The sequence below is a fragment of the Trematomus bernacchii genome, unplaced genomic scaffold, assembly GCF_902827165.1.
Source record: "Trematomus bernacchii unplaced genomic scaffold, fTreBer1.1, whole genome shotgun sequence".
NCBI lineage: Eukaryota > Metazoa > Chordata > Actinopteri > Perciformes > Nototheniidae > Trematomus > Trematomus bernacchii.
Window position 1 is genome coordinate 6,468,252 of NW_022987608.1, and position 15,824 is coordinate 6,484,075.

The following is a 15,824-nucleotide window of genomic DNA, read 5'->3' on the forward strand; positions in this document are numbered from 1 at the left end:
AAAGTGTAGTTATCCCTGGCCTGGTGAACGACTGTACTCATGGTAATCCCTTGATCTCATCTTTCTGTCATACACCAACATTTTCACTTTCCCAGTGTCCCGGTTCACACACCACATGTACAGTAAATCCCAATTCAATGTGGTTCTAAAATAATACAAAATAATTGTATGCACGATCAACACAATTATAAAATCATCATTTATCAAACACAAATCAATCTTGTATGAGCTGACCCATGTTTTCATTTTCTTCATAACCTTTAAAGATTCTTTATCAAACATCATAGATACATTCAATCTCTTAATAACACAAGGGCAGATACAATAATAAACTTTAAGTATGAAAGTTTGTTAGTGAGGATGTCATTACAGTATATAGCCTAGGTCAAGAGTAGTAGGGCACTAAAGGCCTAACATCAGTGGTCAGTAAGCTATCTTAACTGAATTCTTAAAGCAGTAAGAAATTATGAGGTGCCATATTAAAATATGAAGTCAATGTAGACTTTCCATCCACCTTGCAATTGGCTTAGAATTAACTTCAGTCATGGAAAAAATTAAAAGTTACTGGCCTGCAATAACGATGTTTGGCCACTCGGGGGCAGCAGACACAAGCTAGCATTAACGTTATGCTAACTGTTAACATCCTTTTAAGTGGCTATTACAAACATTTGAGCAAAGAGTGACCTTTTTACACATTTTGAAAATATGTAGCAACATTACATTTAAGTCATATATTTCCAATATATGTTTAGCACTAACAGCTGAACATTTAGCTGCTAGCTTAATGTTACACTTGTCTTGTTCACTAGCTAGCTAGCTGCTAACTTTGTATATTTGTCAGGTCTGCCCATTGATGATATAGGAATTCTGATCATAGCCCCTTTAAAGATATTAACAAACAAGATTACATGTCCTGTGCACAGGATTCTAGAGCAAGTGATTTCAATGTAAATAGTTTAGCCTCAGCTAGGCTCAGTGTTGTTGTGTGTCAAATTAGCCTGATTTTAGCCATATATTAAATTAAAACTAATTGGTAATCCTTTGAGAGAACATGCAGCACAAAACATACCATATTACGAAACTCAAACCATAAGAAAATTCATGAAAACCTTCAATTTTGACCAAAAAAATGAATCCATAGCGAAGGAAAATAAAACATAATAAGATACAGCACCTCATCGTTTGTTACAACATCCTTTCAAGATGAAAAATAGTATTTCAGACTTTTTACTTGCCTATGAATGTTAGACACTGTGTGCTCTTTAGCTGACCTCTTGTGCCAATGATACTTGGCAGACTCCGTTTCATTCAGCGGCTCGTCTGGCCTCCTGTCAACAGAGACTGACTGACAAGCAGATAACTGATTTCAGGTCAGGAACAGCAGTACAGAATGCTGTTGAAAAGACTTACAGTAATGCCTATGATGCTCTTTTCCATACTAAATGCAAGTGTAATTATTTGCAATCCAGATAAGACAATCATTGGGCAATCCAGTGACTTTCCTCTTTAGATATTAAAGGGATGAATTGACATTTCTATTTTTTCTTCACCAGTCACGTTTGTTGGGGGGAGCGGGGTTCCACATTATGCTATCCTTCTGGAACCTAGCAACCTTAATCCTGAGTATAACAGGGCTGCATCCAACTGGTATTACGTCCTTTTTCTTGAACTGTACACTAAAAGCCAAAAGGGGAGGTGGCAGAATGGAGCAAAGATGTAGTGCTTTGGCTCAAGCCCCAGCGCCGTCTAATAAAAGACGTGAGGGAGGGTGATGCAGTTCAAGCTTTAAACCTTAAAAGATTAGTTGTTTACTTATTTTTCTACAGACAATCACAAGCCAGTTTAAAATAGAGCTGTGCACTTCTTCATATACCACTAATGATGTGACTGATTGTCCATTTTCTGTTAACAAAACACCAGCTTACGCAAGCTTAAAAATATCAAGATAAAGACATTAAGATTTCACCAAATATTTTTGTGCTTTCACACATTTAATTGGTTTTGTAATATGATGACACTTTATGATTGTTGCCAAGCTCTAAGCCCAATTACAATTATAAAAACAGGAAAATCGAACTATGCGTGCCTCTGGTGAAATCTGAAAGTCTTTAAATGAATAGCAGAAACATCAAAGATACCCTGTTCTATTTCACTCAGGACAATCTGGGAGGACAAACAGCCTCATGTACTTTTGCTTACTCGTTACGCAGGACCCAGGTTTGAACCACAAAAGGGACAAATTGTAAAAGCAGCCCCAACCACAGCTTAGAACCACCAGAGCACACAATTTATACCATATCCAGCAGAAATAAATGATGTTTGTAATGTAGCAAACAACTATTTCACAGTATCACAACTTCAATATAAGTTTCTGTCAACAAACATGGAGGCTAAATGAGGAAAAGCAATCATATTATGTTCCTGTATGTAACTAAAATGTATGCAAGCTAATTTACTGAAGTTTCCTTGAGCTGAAAATGAAAACTCCTTTAACTGTTCATATTAGCTCTAAAACCAACAAGCATTTCAACATAATATTTAGTATTATCTAAAACATATAAATCCATGTAAACACACTTAATGATATTGAAAGATAATCCATTCTAAAAAGTGGACAAATAAAAGAGGGAGCACAGCAATATAGCGTCATCCATCATCAAATTAATATGGAATCTCCTTAAAGTAAATTAGCATATTGTGATAGCTATTATGCTAGTTTGCAGGCTCATTTTTTTTGAAGGCCTCTTAAACTCATTGTATTTGTTGAATTAAGCAGAAACCTATAGTTTTGGAGTCAGACCTGCGTCACTGATCGCTCTAATAACAGACCCTAGATTAACTTTTTCTTTGTCGTCTGCAACTGAGCCTATATGAGCGGTTCAAGGGTCCTAACAAGGGTGAGATGAGGTATAAGAAAAGGGATTGTACAGCTAGGATAGGTACACCAAATCAAACAAAAGGCATATTGTGACATTTTGAAAAATAGTCTCTTCTGACCTCTCAAAACCAAGAGGTCACATTAAGGTCAGTAAAAGCTCAAATATACTGCTAAATTATAACAAATGACGATCCTGCACGACCCGGTATACTGGGCGTGGAATACTGCTTTGGATATTATAAAGTGGTTCTAGATTAAAACGTTTTCCAGCTAAAATGCAGCTATCACCTTGTTCGACAAACGGAAACAGCCCTCTCGAAGCAGAGTAAAGTGCTACAAAACAAATAAACTATCTTGGTTGATTATTCTGTTTTTGCCACTTTGAACTGTGGCAAATTGATCTTGAAAAAGATGAAACCAAACGTTTTAAAAACTACAACCCAGTACGCAGTCGATGTGTGTGAGAAGGGGTGATAATACTGAATCCACTTCACTCTCTTCGCCTCCACTTCTCGGCATTAAGTGGGCCAAAAGAGAGATTAAAAGACGAGAGAGGGGAGAAAATAAAAAGCTGAAAGGACTGGTATTAAGAGCTCTCCTGCTTATGGTACAAGGCTCGAAGCTCAAGAAACAAATCTAAATAAGCAAAAGAAAACAAAAAGAAAGCCTGAAAATAACTAACAAATCATTCTTTCATTGCCTTTTCTTCTCCTCCCCCCCCCCCACTTTTCTTCTCCTCTTCTTCTACCCTCTTGATTCGTTCCCCCTCTGGGCCTCTTCCCCCTTCCCTCCCCCTCTCTCTTTCTCTCTCTCACTCCTCGGATGTTTTGAGAACAGAGTCGTCTCCCAGGATCTTGCAGAGCTCGTTGAGGCGATGCTGCATCTCGGGAATGCCAGCCAGCTGAGTCTCCAGTCGCTGTTTCTCCTCGGTGAGGGAGAGGCGTGTCGCAGTGTCCAGTTGCTCAAAACGCCATCCTCCCTCACCGTCAAACTGCAGCAGGTGGGTGTGGAACTTCCTGGAGGCGGAGAGGAAGTATTTAAATTTGGCAGAGAGGTATCACATTTCTTAATTTAGTGTGTATCCTATACACTAGAAACTCTTGTGTGAGATGTGCCTTACCACAGGGAGGGTCTGTGTGTGATGGAGAGCAGAGAGATGCCGGAGTCCTTAGCAGTCTGGAAAATCTTTCCCTCCACGTCAATGCTCACAGCGCTGGTGCACTCATCCAACAGTGCATATTTAGGCCTGATGTACAAAGGGAAGGGCTGTTTAATTATTGATTTCCATAGAGTGATAAAACAATCTGCAAGTAGTTAACATTTACTGTAACACTAGATTAAAGGCACACTTAAAATGTTTGCATTCACACACATACAAACAAGACTATTATTTTACATTATTTTACTATGTAAGTATTGATTCTACTGTTCAATAACTTATGTTAAACATGAAAAGGTCATATAATCTACTGATGAATTACATGGAATGACATTAAGTAAGCCCACTCTTACCCAGGTACAGGTGCACACAGACTTTCAGACAACCAACTATTTATCCTAACCTTTTAAGTGATAGCCTTATGAAAAACCCTAAAATAATATATAGTTAACAATAATTAAGGAATAGATAAGGCAAGCAAGAGTCCACCAACATGCTAGCTACTGGCCTAATGCTAACGTCAGCGCGGCAATATGCTAAGAATGCTAGCATGCAAACATTTAGCAGGTATAATGTTGACCTTAGTTTAGCGTGTTAGTATGCTAACATTTGCTTATTAGCAAGCTGTGGCTAAGGGGAATATCAATATCAAATTTTAACCTGATGATGGCGTTAGATTACAAAAGTGGGAATCACAAAAGTAAATTCAAATAGTTTTTAGAGTGGGGGGATGTCTGTATCAAAATGCAATGTCTATCCATATAAAATATAAGGGTGATGTCTGATCTGACCATTAGACAGTGCTATATGTGAGCCTGGCCTGCTAAAAACAGGTTTAATGTTTGAGTCAGTTGGTGGTTAACGCTCCAGGTGTGTCACATGACCTGGCCTCAGCATAATGGCTGACAACAACGATGCTGCTTCTCCTTACCTGTGGTAGAACATGCGAGCCATGCCCATCCTCTGCTTCTCGCCTCCTGACAGCACGTCCTTCCAGTCCAGCTCAGCATCCCAGCCTGAACGTGAAAGAAGACATGATTTAAAACTTCTGCTACTAATGTGGTATCTGAATATAGACATTGGGAAATGTCATCCAAGAAATAAAGTGCATATAAGTATTTTAACTCTGGGATACATTAGCTTGTTACATTAGGAGCTAATTTGGAGCCATGCACTGAATGATTAAAATGTAAACAGACAGGTTTGACAGACAGCTGTTATTATCCAAAGACATTTCAAATAAAAAGGCACAGCGCGTGATGTTTGTTTAAAGGTTTAACCCGTCTATTTGCCCTGCGTAACAGTGATGCAGCTTTCTGCAGGACATTTTTTAAAGACTTAAGAGAAAATTCCTTGCAGCAATGCATGTGTGCCAACATTCAAGACTAATCCCTAACTGCATATGTGTGAGTTTATTTGGATGCGGGACCTTTCTCAACGTTTTCACAGAGCAGCCATTTACACATTAAGCAGCTCTGAGCTTTAAGCAGTAAGTGGTTCACAACAAAAGGCCTGTTTGTTTGGCCATGAGATGAGAGAGTGGCTGCCAATTAACTAGACACTCAAGTTTAGACAATACTAGTAATACTAGAGTGCACAGGATTAAGATTCATGCTGGTTAGCTGTGCTTACATAACCTAGTCTGTTTGATTTCAGAGGCCTGTACTACGAAGCTGGTTCAACCTAACCTGGATATGTTTGAGTTAGCCGGTTGGCCCAATCCAAAACATACGCGCTCTGGCTAAACTGTACTACGACGCTGGTTATCAAGTGGATCGCTCAAGCCAGCCGTGTCCTATCTAGTTAGGTGCGCGTTCACATGAAAGGGGTGGTATTTGGAGCATTCGACCAATCTCAAACACGGACAAGCGTACTGACAGCGCAGCGTCATACTTCCTGAATGAAAAGTGAACTTTAATATTAGTCAAATATGAAGAAGTTAAACTTTAAACATCCATGACTTAAACACTTTATCCAGGATAAAAGCCACATAGCTGCACCTGCAAGGTGAATACAGCTGGTAAAAGAAAAAGCGTTTGAATGCGTACATTAACAGGTTTATGAAATCACTGCCACGTCTAAGACACGAGTGGATCTGACTTTAATTAGGAGAATTTGACTCGAGTGTTCCGTCAACTTAATGTGTTGCTTAAAATAATACTTCTGCATACAGTATGTGACACTGAGTGTTGCACGGCCAGATACGGCTCAGCTGACTCAGATAAGGAAATATATGATACATTATGATGTGATATGATATGAATGATAATGGGACACATCTACGTCTGCACTCACAGTGCCGCGGACTGTACTTAATGTTACTCTGATCCGGTTACTTATGTCGTGGCAGATATTTAAGTAAGCTTTCTTAACGCTAATATTATAATAGTCAGATTGCTCTGAAGATGGGAGGGGATATTCTATTAATTTTCACGTTCACACAGTCAGTTGATTTTGGCCGGCCGTCTTTCCTGCAACGGCAGTTTTTCTGTATTTCCTCTATCCTGTAATATGAATTGATCGCTTTAAACTCCGCACACGGAGCTCTGATTGGTCAGCAGGCGGTGCTTTCACTGAGTTGATCTCTTAGCCTGCCACCTAACCTGCTCCGGAGCAGGTTTGCCGCTCAGCATAAGTTACCATGGAAATCTAGCCTGCTAAAAAGAGAACCAGCGTCGTAGGACCGGAAAGCCCGAGATTTCCCTGAAGTTAGCCGGCTAAGCGAAAATCCAGCTTCGTAGTACAGGCCTCAGGACACCAGCAAACCTGCTCTGCAGATTCAATGTGCAGGGTGCATTGCAAACATTTACAATGCAAACAAATGAGCCTTTAACACAGAAAGGATAAGAGACAATCCTTGGACTTGATTCAACTTGTTGTCTTGGCTTGTGGTTCATTTGTCCGATGGATATCTTTGTTTATTCTATCTACACAATGATTCATTTGTCTAGTTTTGTCAATTTATTTTGTTTAATTTATGGTTATTTTATCTGCTGGTCATATTCTTAAACTGTACCGTCTACTTTAGGTAGGTTTAACTCATCAGAAAGTTATAAGCTATATTTCTGTGCTTTTCTAACGTTTTCAACATATTATTTTCACTTGAATCACACAAATCCACACCTTGGTAAGTATCCTTAGTGTTACTGTCTTACCTCCCTCCCTGGTGACGATGTGTTTGAGGTTGACTATGTCCAAGATGGTGTCCAGGTCCCTGTCGCCGAAGCCTCTGGAGGCCATGTCCTCCACCGAGTCTGGGTAGATCACTTGGTCCCTCAGTGTACCCATTGACATGTATGGCCTGGTGAAACACACACACACACACACACACACACACACACACACACACACACACACATACCTTAGCCACTGACTGTTGCTTTGCTAACCCTCATTTCATTAAGGGCTCCAAACAGAGGACAAGATAGGTGTTTGTGAACAAAAGGGCACTTAAAAATAAGACTTCAAAGAGAATCATTACGCTTATGTTAGATCTATTGTATTCAGGTGTTGGGTTATTTTACAGCTGCCTGCTAGCGTCACCCTATGTATTAAATATTCACTGCTCTGCAGGAGGGGGTGACCTTGAGTCAGAACTCTAAGCGTAAGATTACACTTAATGATTGTCTAAGACAGGTTCAGTTCAGTTTAAGGGCTACAGGAATCTTACCTGTTAAGTTGAGAGCATTCACACTAAAACCCTTTCTTACGTCTTCAATATATGTTCCAATTCTATTCTAACTGACTCTTTAATATCGGGCAAAAAAAAGGACTGTGGGGACACGTGTTTATTGTTTTATCCACACACTAACGACACTCAACTCACTGTTTAATGTCTGTGAAAGGTTTTATTCTAATTAAACGTATTTCAAGCCTTGTCTGGGTGGTAAATATTTCACTGTGGCCAGAGCTCTGGTTTCTCTTTGTAAACCACACACAGATGTTGTTACAATGGATTAGATTACAAGTTAGGCTCGCTGGTACAATGATCAAAGCTTACAGTTGTTTCGGTACAGCAGCTGAGGGATATTTAAAAAGTGTGTGTTTTTGTGTATACCTCTGAGGGATGTAGAACATGTGTTTAGGAGAGGGTTTGTGTAGGCGGCCGCCGTAGACAGGCCACAAGCCGCTGAGGATCCTGAACAAAGAACTCTTCCCGCAGCCGTTAGGCCCCGTGATCAACAGGTGCATGCCATCCTCCACCTGAGAGCAAACATATTAATCCCATTTAAGATGAGTCAACATCAGTATAATTAAGATTTAAAGGCCTAGAGATAGAAAGTGGGTGCTAAGCTTTGAAAGACAGGATTTAACTACTCAACATTATACACAGAAGATCTGAAATGTCAACAAAGAAAGAGCGGCAAAATGTTTCCCGTTTACCGGTTTCCTTATAAATATATTATATATAATAAACCTTCTGAGCAACACCTTAAAGCCAGGTTTAAATGATTTAATTATCTATTCAGCCTGCAGCTAACAGGGACGCGGCACACCACATATTATTGCTTTGTGTTTCTTACAGTGCAGCTGTATCCACAATATCCTCTCCAGTTCATTACAGAAGCCAAAATCCTGAGGGAAGGTAACACCCACAAGGATGCATGTGTTTCTTAAAAAGACCAAAGGGGATTCTAAACTCTACATAGACTAAAACAACCATCAGTGAGTCTGGTGGCAGAGTATGGATCAGAAAGCTGAAGCGCCATGAATACACCATTAATGTTAATGGGATATATTAGGTGGAGTTGGAATAGAAATTAAATAATGGGAGCTGTCTCACCTTGACGTTCAAGCAAGACACTACTACGTCCCCGTTGGGTGTAATAATTGGGACATTTTCACACACGATGCCGTTATCCACATCTATCACTTCACCTGTAAAGAAAAACCAGAGAGACAAAGAGAGAAACAAAGAATGAGTGAAGTAGAGCAGAAAGTGAGGCTAGACTGTGGGATTATACAGTTTATAGCAGGAATGATGGGTTAAAAATAAAAGAAATCCCTCTTATCTCTTAGTTTAACTGTGCTCTATCAAATGGGTATTTTCAAAGGGTATTTATGCAAGGATTCCAACCTTTGACCTTGCGTACTGGCAATCTAGGAATTTATTGAGTTTATGCACATTGCCCCAGATAAGGGTTTGGCTAGTTGCAAAGAATCTGGACAGAAGTGTATATCTTTGCTACAGTTCACTATGAGTACCTTACTATATCCAAGTTAGATTGTGTAGAGAGGGGTTGATAATAAATGTTGGATATTTGGGGTTATTTAAGTTCAAACAATGCCATGTGACCAACCAACCAAAGCCACTAGCTCACCCCATCCTCCAGACTGCAGTGGTGGTAAAGGTTTGCCCAACATAGCAACAGTAGCTGTGTGTGTGTGTGTGTGTGTGTGTGTGTGTGTGTGTGTGTGTGTGTGTGTGTGTGTGTGTGTGTGTGTGTGTGTGTGTGTGTGTGTGTGTGTGTGTGTGGTGACTGTTTCAGTTAATTTCCATACAGAAGGAGGTGTGTGTACAGCAGAAGAGGCTAACCCTTTATCTCCAGCGGTCCGTCTATGTGCATCTCAGGCCTGCTTTTCTTCTCGTCTCCTGTGGTGGATGATAGAGAGGAGCGCTTGTAAACCCCCCTCTGGACGTCCTCAAACACCTCGAACATGTTGTGCACCCGTGCAGTGTAGCCTGCCAGCTCCGTGACCTGTCCCAACAAACAACACACAAGGGTCAAAGGTTGTTACGGGGTAGTGACAGGTGTGTTCTGTAAGTGTGACCCAAGACACGATCAGATTCTGAAATAGGTCACTGTCAAGGCCATGTGCTGATAAAAGTGTGTGTGCGGCTATTTGTGTGTGTGCATGTTAAAGCACTGATTCTCAGCAGTAAGAAGTTTGACAGTTAATACACTTAGAACAATTGTTATTATAATGTGATTACATTATATATCCACATGTTATGTCATCCATCACACCTGAGGGTTGTGAGGACTACTTTGCAAGGGAGCAGAGGGATTAGCGGTTAGCTAAAAGTAATAAATATAAAGTTAAAATGGATAGCTAATAGTAAAGAGTTTTAATATTTAGCTAAACATGATTGAAAACTGTTGAAATTGCTATAAGAATAAGATAATTGGATACAGTTAGCTTAAAGTAATAGCTAATGAGCTCAAATATAGCTGAAAAAGATAGTTTAAAGTATTGAATAGCTAAATGTTTTGAAGTGTTAATGTTAGCTCAAAAGGAACATTGTAGAAATAAGAAATACAAATAATTAACAAAAGGTTTAACTGTTTGTTTGTTTGCCGTGTTTTAAGTAAGAACATTGTGTAAGCAAAGTGCTCATGGGTAATGATTGTATAGAAAAAGTGTCATAAAAGACGACCAACCAAACAGAATATATATTAAAAAGTGCTATTGCATCATTTTTTGGATGAATAGAGGGAGAAACACAAGCATTTAGGTATAAAAGGAAAAGTGTCAAACAAGGAGTGTTTTGAAATGAGAAAACAAGAGAAAAATCAGCCTCTTTCTTTGGCTTCGGTGTTGCACCCTGCGGCGAGACAATGCCAGCTGTGGACACAGCTTGATTATATTAAACAACAAACACCAATTCTGGGAAATTCAGACACCATCAGGGGCTTTAAAGATGTGACTGGCTCAAACAAAAATTAAACCAAAGAGAGGTTACAGATAAGAATAGAGACAAGGATTTCATTGATTCATAAACAATTGTCGCTTTTGTCGTGAGGAGACTAGACAGATGTTCTCTGTTTTAAATAATATATATTTAAAGATTGTAAACATGCAGTTTTGTTTTGCAGCATCGATCCAAAGATATAAAAAAAGACATCTGTTAAATGCATTGCTCATTATTTTAATAAGAGTGACAAATCAGGGACATGAAATGACTTATGTGCCGGTTGCCAAAGAGATTTGTAGAGATTGCTGTCTGATTTACAATTCCACACACCATCACTTCTGTGTCCTGTGCTCTGTCATTACCTCACCTTACTATTGTGCAAATACTGAATTAAGTAATATAATTATTGGACTGCCTCCCCTTAACAATTGGGATCCATCCTCGATAACACTCATGATAATGCACATCAAAAATCAGCAATCTTACAAAACCTATCCCCACATCTAAGCTCCACTTGCTCCACCAATTGGAGTAAGTGAGTTAAATATGAGCTACCAAACAGATGAAAATGCCCCAAAACACAACATCAATACATATAAAACTGTGCTCCCCATTTGTCTAAAAAGATCCCGAGCACATGCTGCGAGGGAAAGTGAGAAATAGATGCAGAAGTGCAGACTGACAGATCAACATATGGAGGATTATTCACAGCTAAACTAAGCCCCAGGGGAATGAAGGAGCTCTGAGCAGTTGACTGACAGTTGACTGACAGACACACACACACACACAGCTTGGCTGACCTACAGAGACATAAGGGTGGCAGGCTTGAGGAATCCGTGGATATAAAAAGTTTGTGTGGCTTATGCAGCATAAGTGTTGTTCAAAGCTTTGATGAAGAAATTGCATAAAATCTCCAGATAAATATTGGACTTTGAGACCCACTTTGCACATGTTTATTGACAACAACTAATGCTGTAAAAAGAAAACAACATAGCCCCCAGAAGCTAATAGCTCGAGCTTACTTCCAGATTGGGATAGAACACACTTTTAAAGAACAAAAAGCAAAGGCTAATCTGAGTATACAAGATGATTAACATACTGGGATACGCTGGTACATGCCATAGGCCTGTTTGACCACTCACATAAACAAACACACATACCGTGATGTCATTCAACCCTCCTTTGAATGCTGTTCAAAAACAAACAATGTATAACCTGTCCTTAGTTTCTTTAATGTCAGCGTTTGCAGCTTCACTCTGTTTTATCTCATTGTGAATGCAATATCTATGAGTTGTGGGCTTTAGATCAGACAAAACAAGGCATTTGAAGGGCTCACCCGCAGCTCTGGGGAATTGTGACAGGATTCCTTTTGACATTTTATAGGCCAAGCGATAAGTCAAATAAATTGTTTTCAGATTAAACCACTATCAACTAATTGCTGCCCTTTATCCAGTTCTTGCACATTCAAGTCCCAGATCCTTCTCACTACAGTCATTTGTGTGAGCTAGGACATTTTTTATATAAATGATTTGAACGGCAACAGGTGGAGATATTCACATGATAAACAGCTGTTTAATCATGGGTGGTTGGGTCACTTCACTGGCATAGGTTTAAATGGAAAGTGGTCGAACAGATGTGTGGTGGACGGATGAATGCACAGATTGGCATTCTGTTTATCCATCTCCCTACTTTCAACTTGTAAGCACAGGAATTTATTTAAGGTCTGACTGAAAAAAAGTTAAGTGTATAAAAGGCTTTATTCGTTAAGGGCAACATCACTGATCTCTACTGCATTTTAATCCAGAAAAATAGCAAGACCCATTCATGCTTTCTGCATTATGAGGTCTGGAAGAGGATTTGATTGCACTTGATGGTGAAGCTGTCTGCTGTTACTGCTTTAACCCATAAGCAGCAATGTCCATACTAACATACAGTATATATGTTATTTGAGCAAGGTACAGATGGATCGTGCATAGCATTTCTGTCTCTACTTGTGAAGAGGAAGAATCAAAACTCTGTTAAATGTGCTACTGACTGCTTCCTCAAGCATGAGTCACTATTCTCAAAAACTTCCCATTGTACCACTTCACTCCTACGAGAATGTGCAGGGCCAGACACACACAGCCACATTTTACAAACACACAGAAGGCTCAAACTGCAGTTAAATCTTAGGAAACAGGAGCAGGTTGCAAGAGAATCATTTGAATTCAGTAATGTGCAAACCTGTGGCAGAGGAGATTGTCACAACTGTCATTTCTTTGGAAATGTCTTGCGTAAAGCACACCGCTGGAGGGTACAAGTTTTAGCATGCACACAGCACACAGTGTCACATGTGCAGCAGCAAGCCCCTGCATGCAAGGCCTAGAGTTGAGCGTGTGCAACTACAGGCAGCAGGCCAGTGATGGAGCACATGTAGTTCCTTCTCATGCAACGCCAAAAGGCAAACAAAGATTCTGCACCTGTCTTCATTGCAAGGGGCAGGGCAAGATTATTATAAACTGTTCATGGCTGGTATTAATGACTTCATGCCCTATATGTGTCAATCAATTTAGTTTTTGTAGAACTTTTGTATTGATATTTCCAGGAAGAAAACACATGCTTTATTTTGAAGTGAGAAGAGGGGAACTGATGGTGCAAGGAACACCTTTTTAGAAGAAGTGGAGAAAGCCCACATTTAATTAACTAGAAGAACAAAGACACTGCACTCCAGCAGAGCTTCATTAAAATCAGCCTGCAGCGTCCTCACCTCTTTGTAGGACGACATGATCCTCTCGATGGCGTCGGCCCCTGAGGCCAAGAGGTTACGGGCGGTGGTGAAGGCCTCTGTCCTCTCGCTCACCATCGTGTGTGTCCGTCCGTCTGCCGTTTCTAAAAAAGGACAAAAGACAAGGTGTGAGAAACACTAGAAATATCTTAACATAAGCAACAAAAGAGATCAACTTCCCATTTGCCCTCTCTGGATTCTCTCACATTTGCATGCCATGGAGATTTGTTATTTAAATCAGCGGTGACACCACAACACAGCAGTAGTGCTCGTCGGCGAACAAAGGGACTCAGTTGTAGCTCTATTTTGACTCAGATGAAACGTCATCGGGGAGGTGTGGGAGGCTGCTTCTGTTCTCACACATGCTAATCAGCCCTCTACTTGAGGAGGAAGCAGTAGCTGTTGGTTTGGAGGTGCGAATGGAAAATGTGTTTCCACCAAAGAGTAAAATAGTGGCACTACAAACTAGGTACTGGACAAACATTTATATTCCCTCGGTTTGGTTTGGGGCACATTAGGGCATCCTTACTGTTATCAGCGAAGCCGGTGGCCGTGATGATCGGCACGGCAACCATGACGAGCCCACAGGCGCTCCACACATACTTCATGAGGAACTGCTCGATCATGATGTACCACAGACGCTTGGACAGGATCAGGTTCATCTGGTCCGCCAGAGCTCGGTAGCACTTCTGCAGCTGACGCATCTCCACCTGCAGAGGTCAAACTCTCACAATATTTAATCACTCCCTGCATTTCTGTGATGAAATAATACTGGGGGCGGGACCTTTTAGTTTATCTTTGTCTGAACCTGTATTGATTGAGGTCCACCAGGTGTAAATATAATAATAGGATGGAGTTATGAACTTTGTTACTTGATGTTGGCTATCAAGATAATCTCTTATCTTATGTAGGTGGACAATACTTGTAAAAGGGCCAAAGATATGACCGAGGGTAATTAAAAGAAGGTTGAAGTTAATATGTGTTTGATAACGGTGTGTAGACTAACTATGATGGACATTTAGACCATATGGAATACTAACCCATGGTCTATTAATGATCTATTAATGGAGCATATGGATGTACTATTGTAGATGTGTTTCTAGTCTCAAAATGTAATAACCACCAATATTTAGTTTGTAATAATGTGCAAGCCTGCCAAAACAAATGCAACTGCAGATCCAGCCCTGCATACCTTGTGTCCCCTGTAGAAAGCTATCTCCTCCGCATTAGCAATGATCCTGGAGTGCACATAGCGCAGGTAGCCCTTCCTGTGAGCCTCCTCGGCCACCAGCTTGCCAAATTTGGGCGAGCATGCCCGGAGCACCTTAGCCGTGACAAAGACCACCAGGCCGGCCAGCAGGGTGGGCCCACTGGCGTTGGCCCCTCTGGATCTGGCGGTCTGGATCAGGGTGTAGGAGGTCAGCACCACGTCCAGAATTGGCTTGGTGAGGTTAGAATAGAGGTGAGCCACGGATTGGGAAAACATCATGACGTCCTCAGTGAGAGACTGGTCCGGGTTGGCGAGCCTCCCGTCCATGTTGCTGACTCTGTAGTAGGTCTGATCGGTGAAGTAGGTCCGGTATGCATGGTTCACCAGCCGGGTGCGGAAGGCCAGAGCCAGCTTGCACTCCAGGAACCGGATAACGCTGTTGACGAACGTGGCCGGGATTGCAATGAGGAGCCATTTCATCAGCTGGAAGATGAAGCTCTTAGGTTCCTTCTCCACTATCGTTTTAACTATCTTCCCGTCCAAGGTAGCCACGTAAATAGACAAAAACGTCCTGGATATCAGCGCCACCGAGTGCAAGGAGAGCAACGCGAGCTCTTTGGACACAAGCTTGGGGAAGAGGATTTGACCAAGTTCGAGGATCTGCCTGAAAAATTCCGCATTTACTCCAGGGGATGAATTCTTCTGCCCCGCAGTACATATCTGTGTTTTTCCCACACATGTAGCACCGTTTTCCGCCTTTGATCCCCGGGGATTATTCCTGTTTTCTTTGTTTTTTCTGAGCTGCCTGCAGATGATGGGGTACAGTGTTTTGACACCGTAAGCAGCAGCTGCAAGAAACACGGCTCTCTTCGCCGCAGCCGTACGGTCCCACTTTATTTTGGACGCCGCATCGAGGATGTTGGACATTTTTCTAACGTTAGTCGTCTCTTCGTACAATCCTTGCAACACCCATCCCCCAAACCCGACTCACCGCGTCGACATGAATAGAGAGACGGTCTTCTTGTGGTTGGATTGATGTAAAGCGAGCCCGACTCATGTACCGCTACATCCTGCTCTTGTTCTACCAGTGGGAAGAAAGCAGGACCAACTGCAATGTACTTCCGGTGTACCGTTTTCAAAATAAAAGCTGAAGGTCAACTTCCTCTGCAGTACAAT

General features: G+C 41.0%; 1 protein-coding gene across 1 annotated transcript; it reads right to left on the minus strand.

Annotated features, from left to right (window-relative positions):
* Nucleotides 1–180: 180 nt before the first annotated feature.
* On the minus strand, nucleotides 181–15,765 carry LOC117483085 (ATP-binding cassette sub-family D member 2-like). The gene is made up of 10 exons (XM_034131246.1): nucleotides 14,631–15,765; nucleotides 13,968–14,148; nucleotides 13,421–13,542; nucleotides 9,574–9,736; nucleotides 8,821–8,915; nucleotides 8,095–8,240; nucleotides 7,193–7,338; nucleotides 4,969–5,053; nucleotides 3,999–4,124; nucleotides 181–3,894 (listed from the first exon to the last, which is right to left on the minus strand). Exons 1-10 carry the CDS (start codon nucleotides 15,573–15,575, stop codon nucleotides 3,690–3,692), a joined length of 2,214 nt encoding a protein of 737 aa, XP_033987137.1. The 5' UTR covers nucleotides 15,576–15,765; the 3' UTR covers nucleotides 181–3,689.
* Nucleotides 15,766–15,824: the final 59 nt, after the last annotated feature.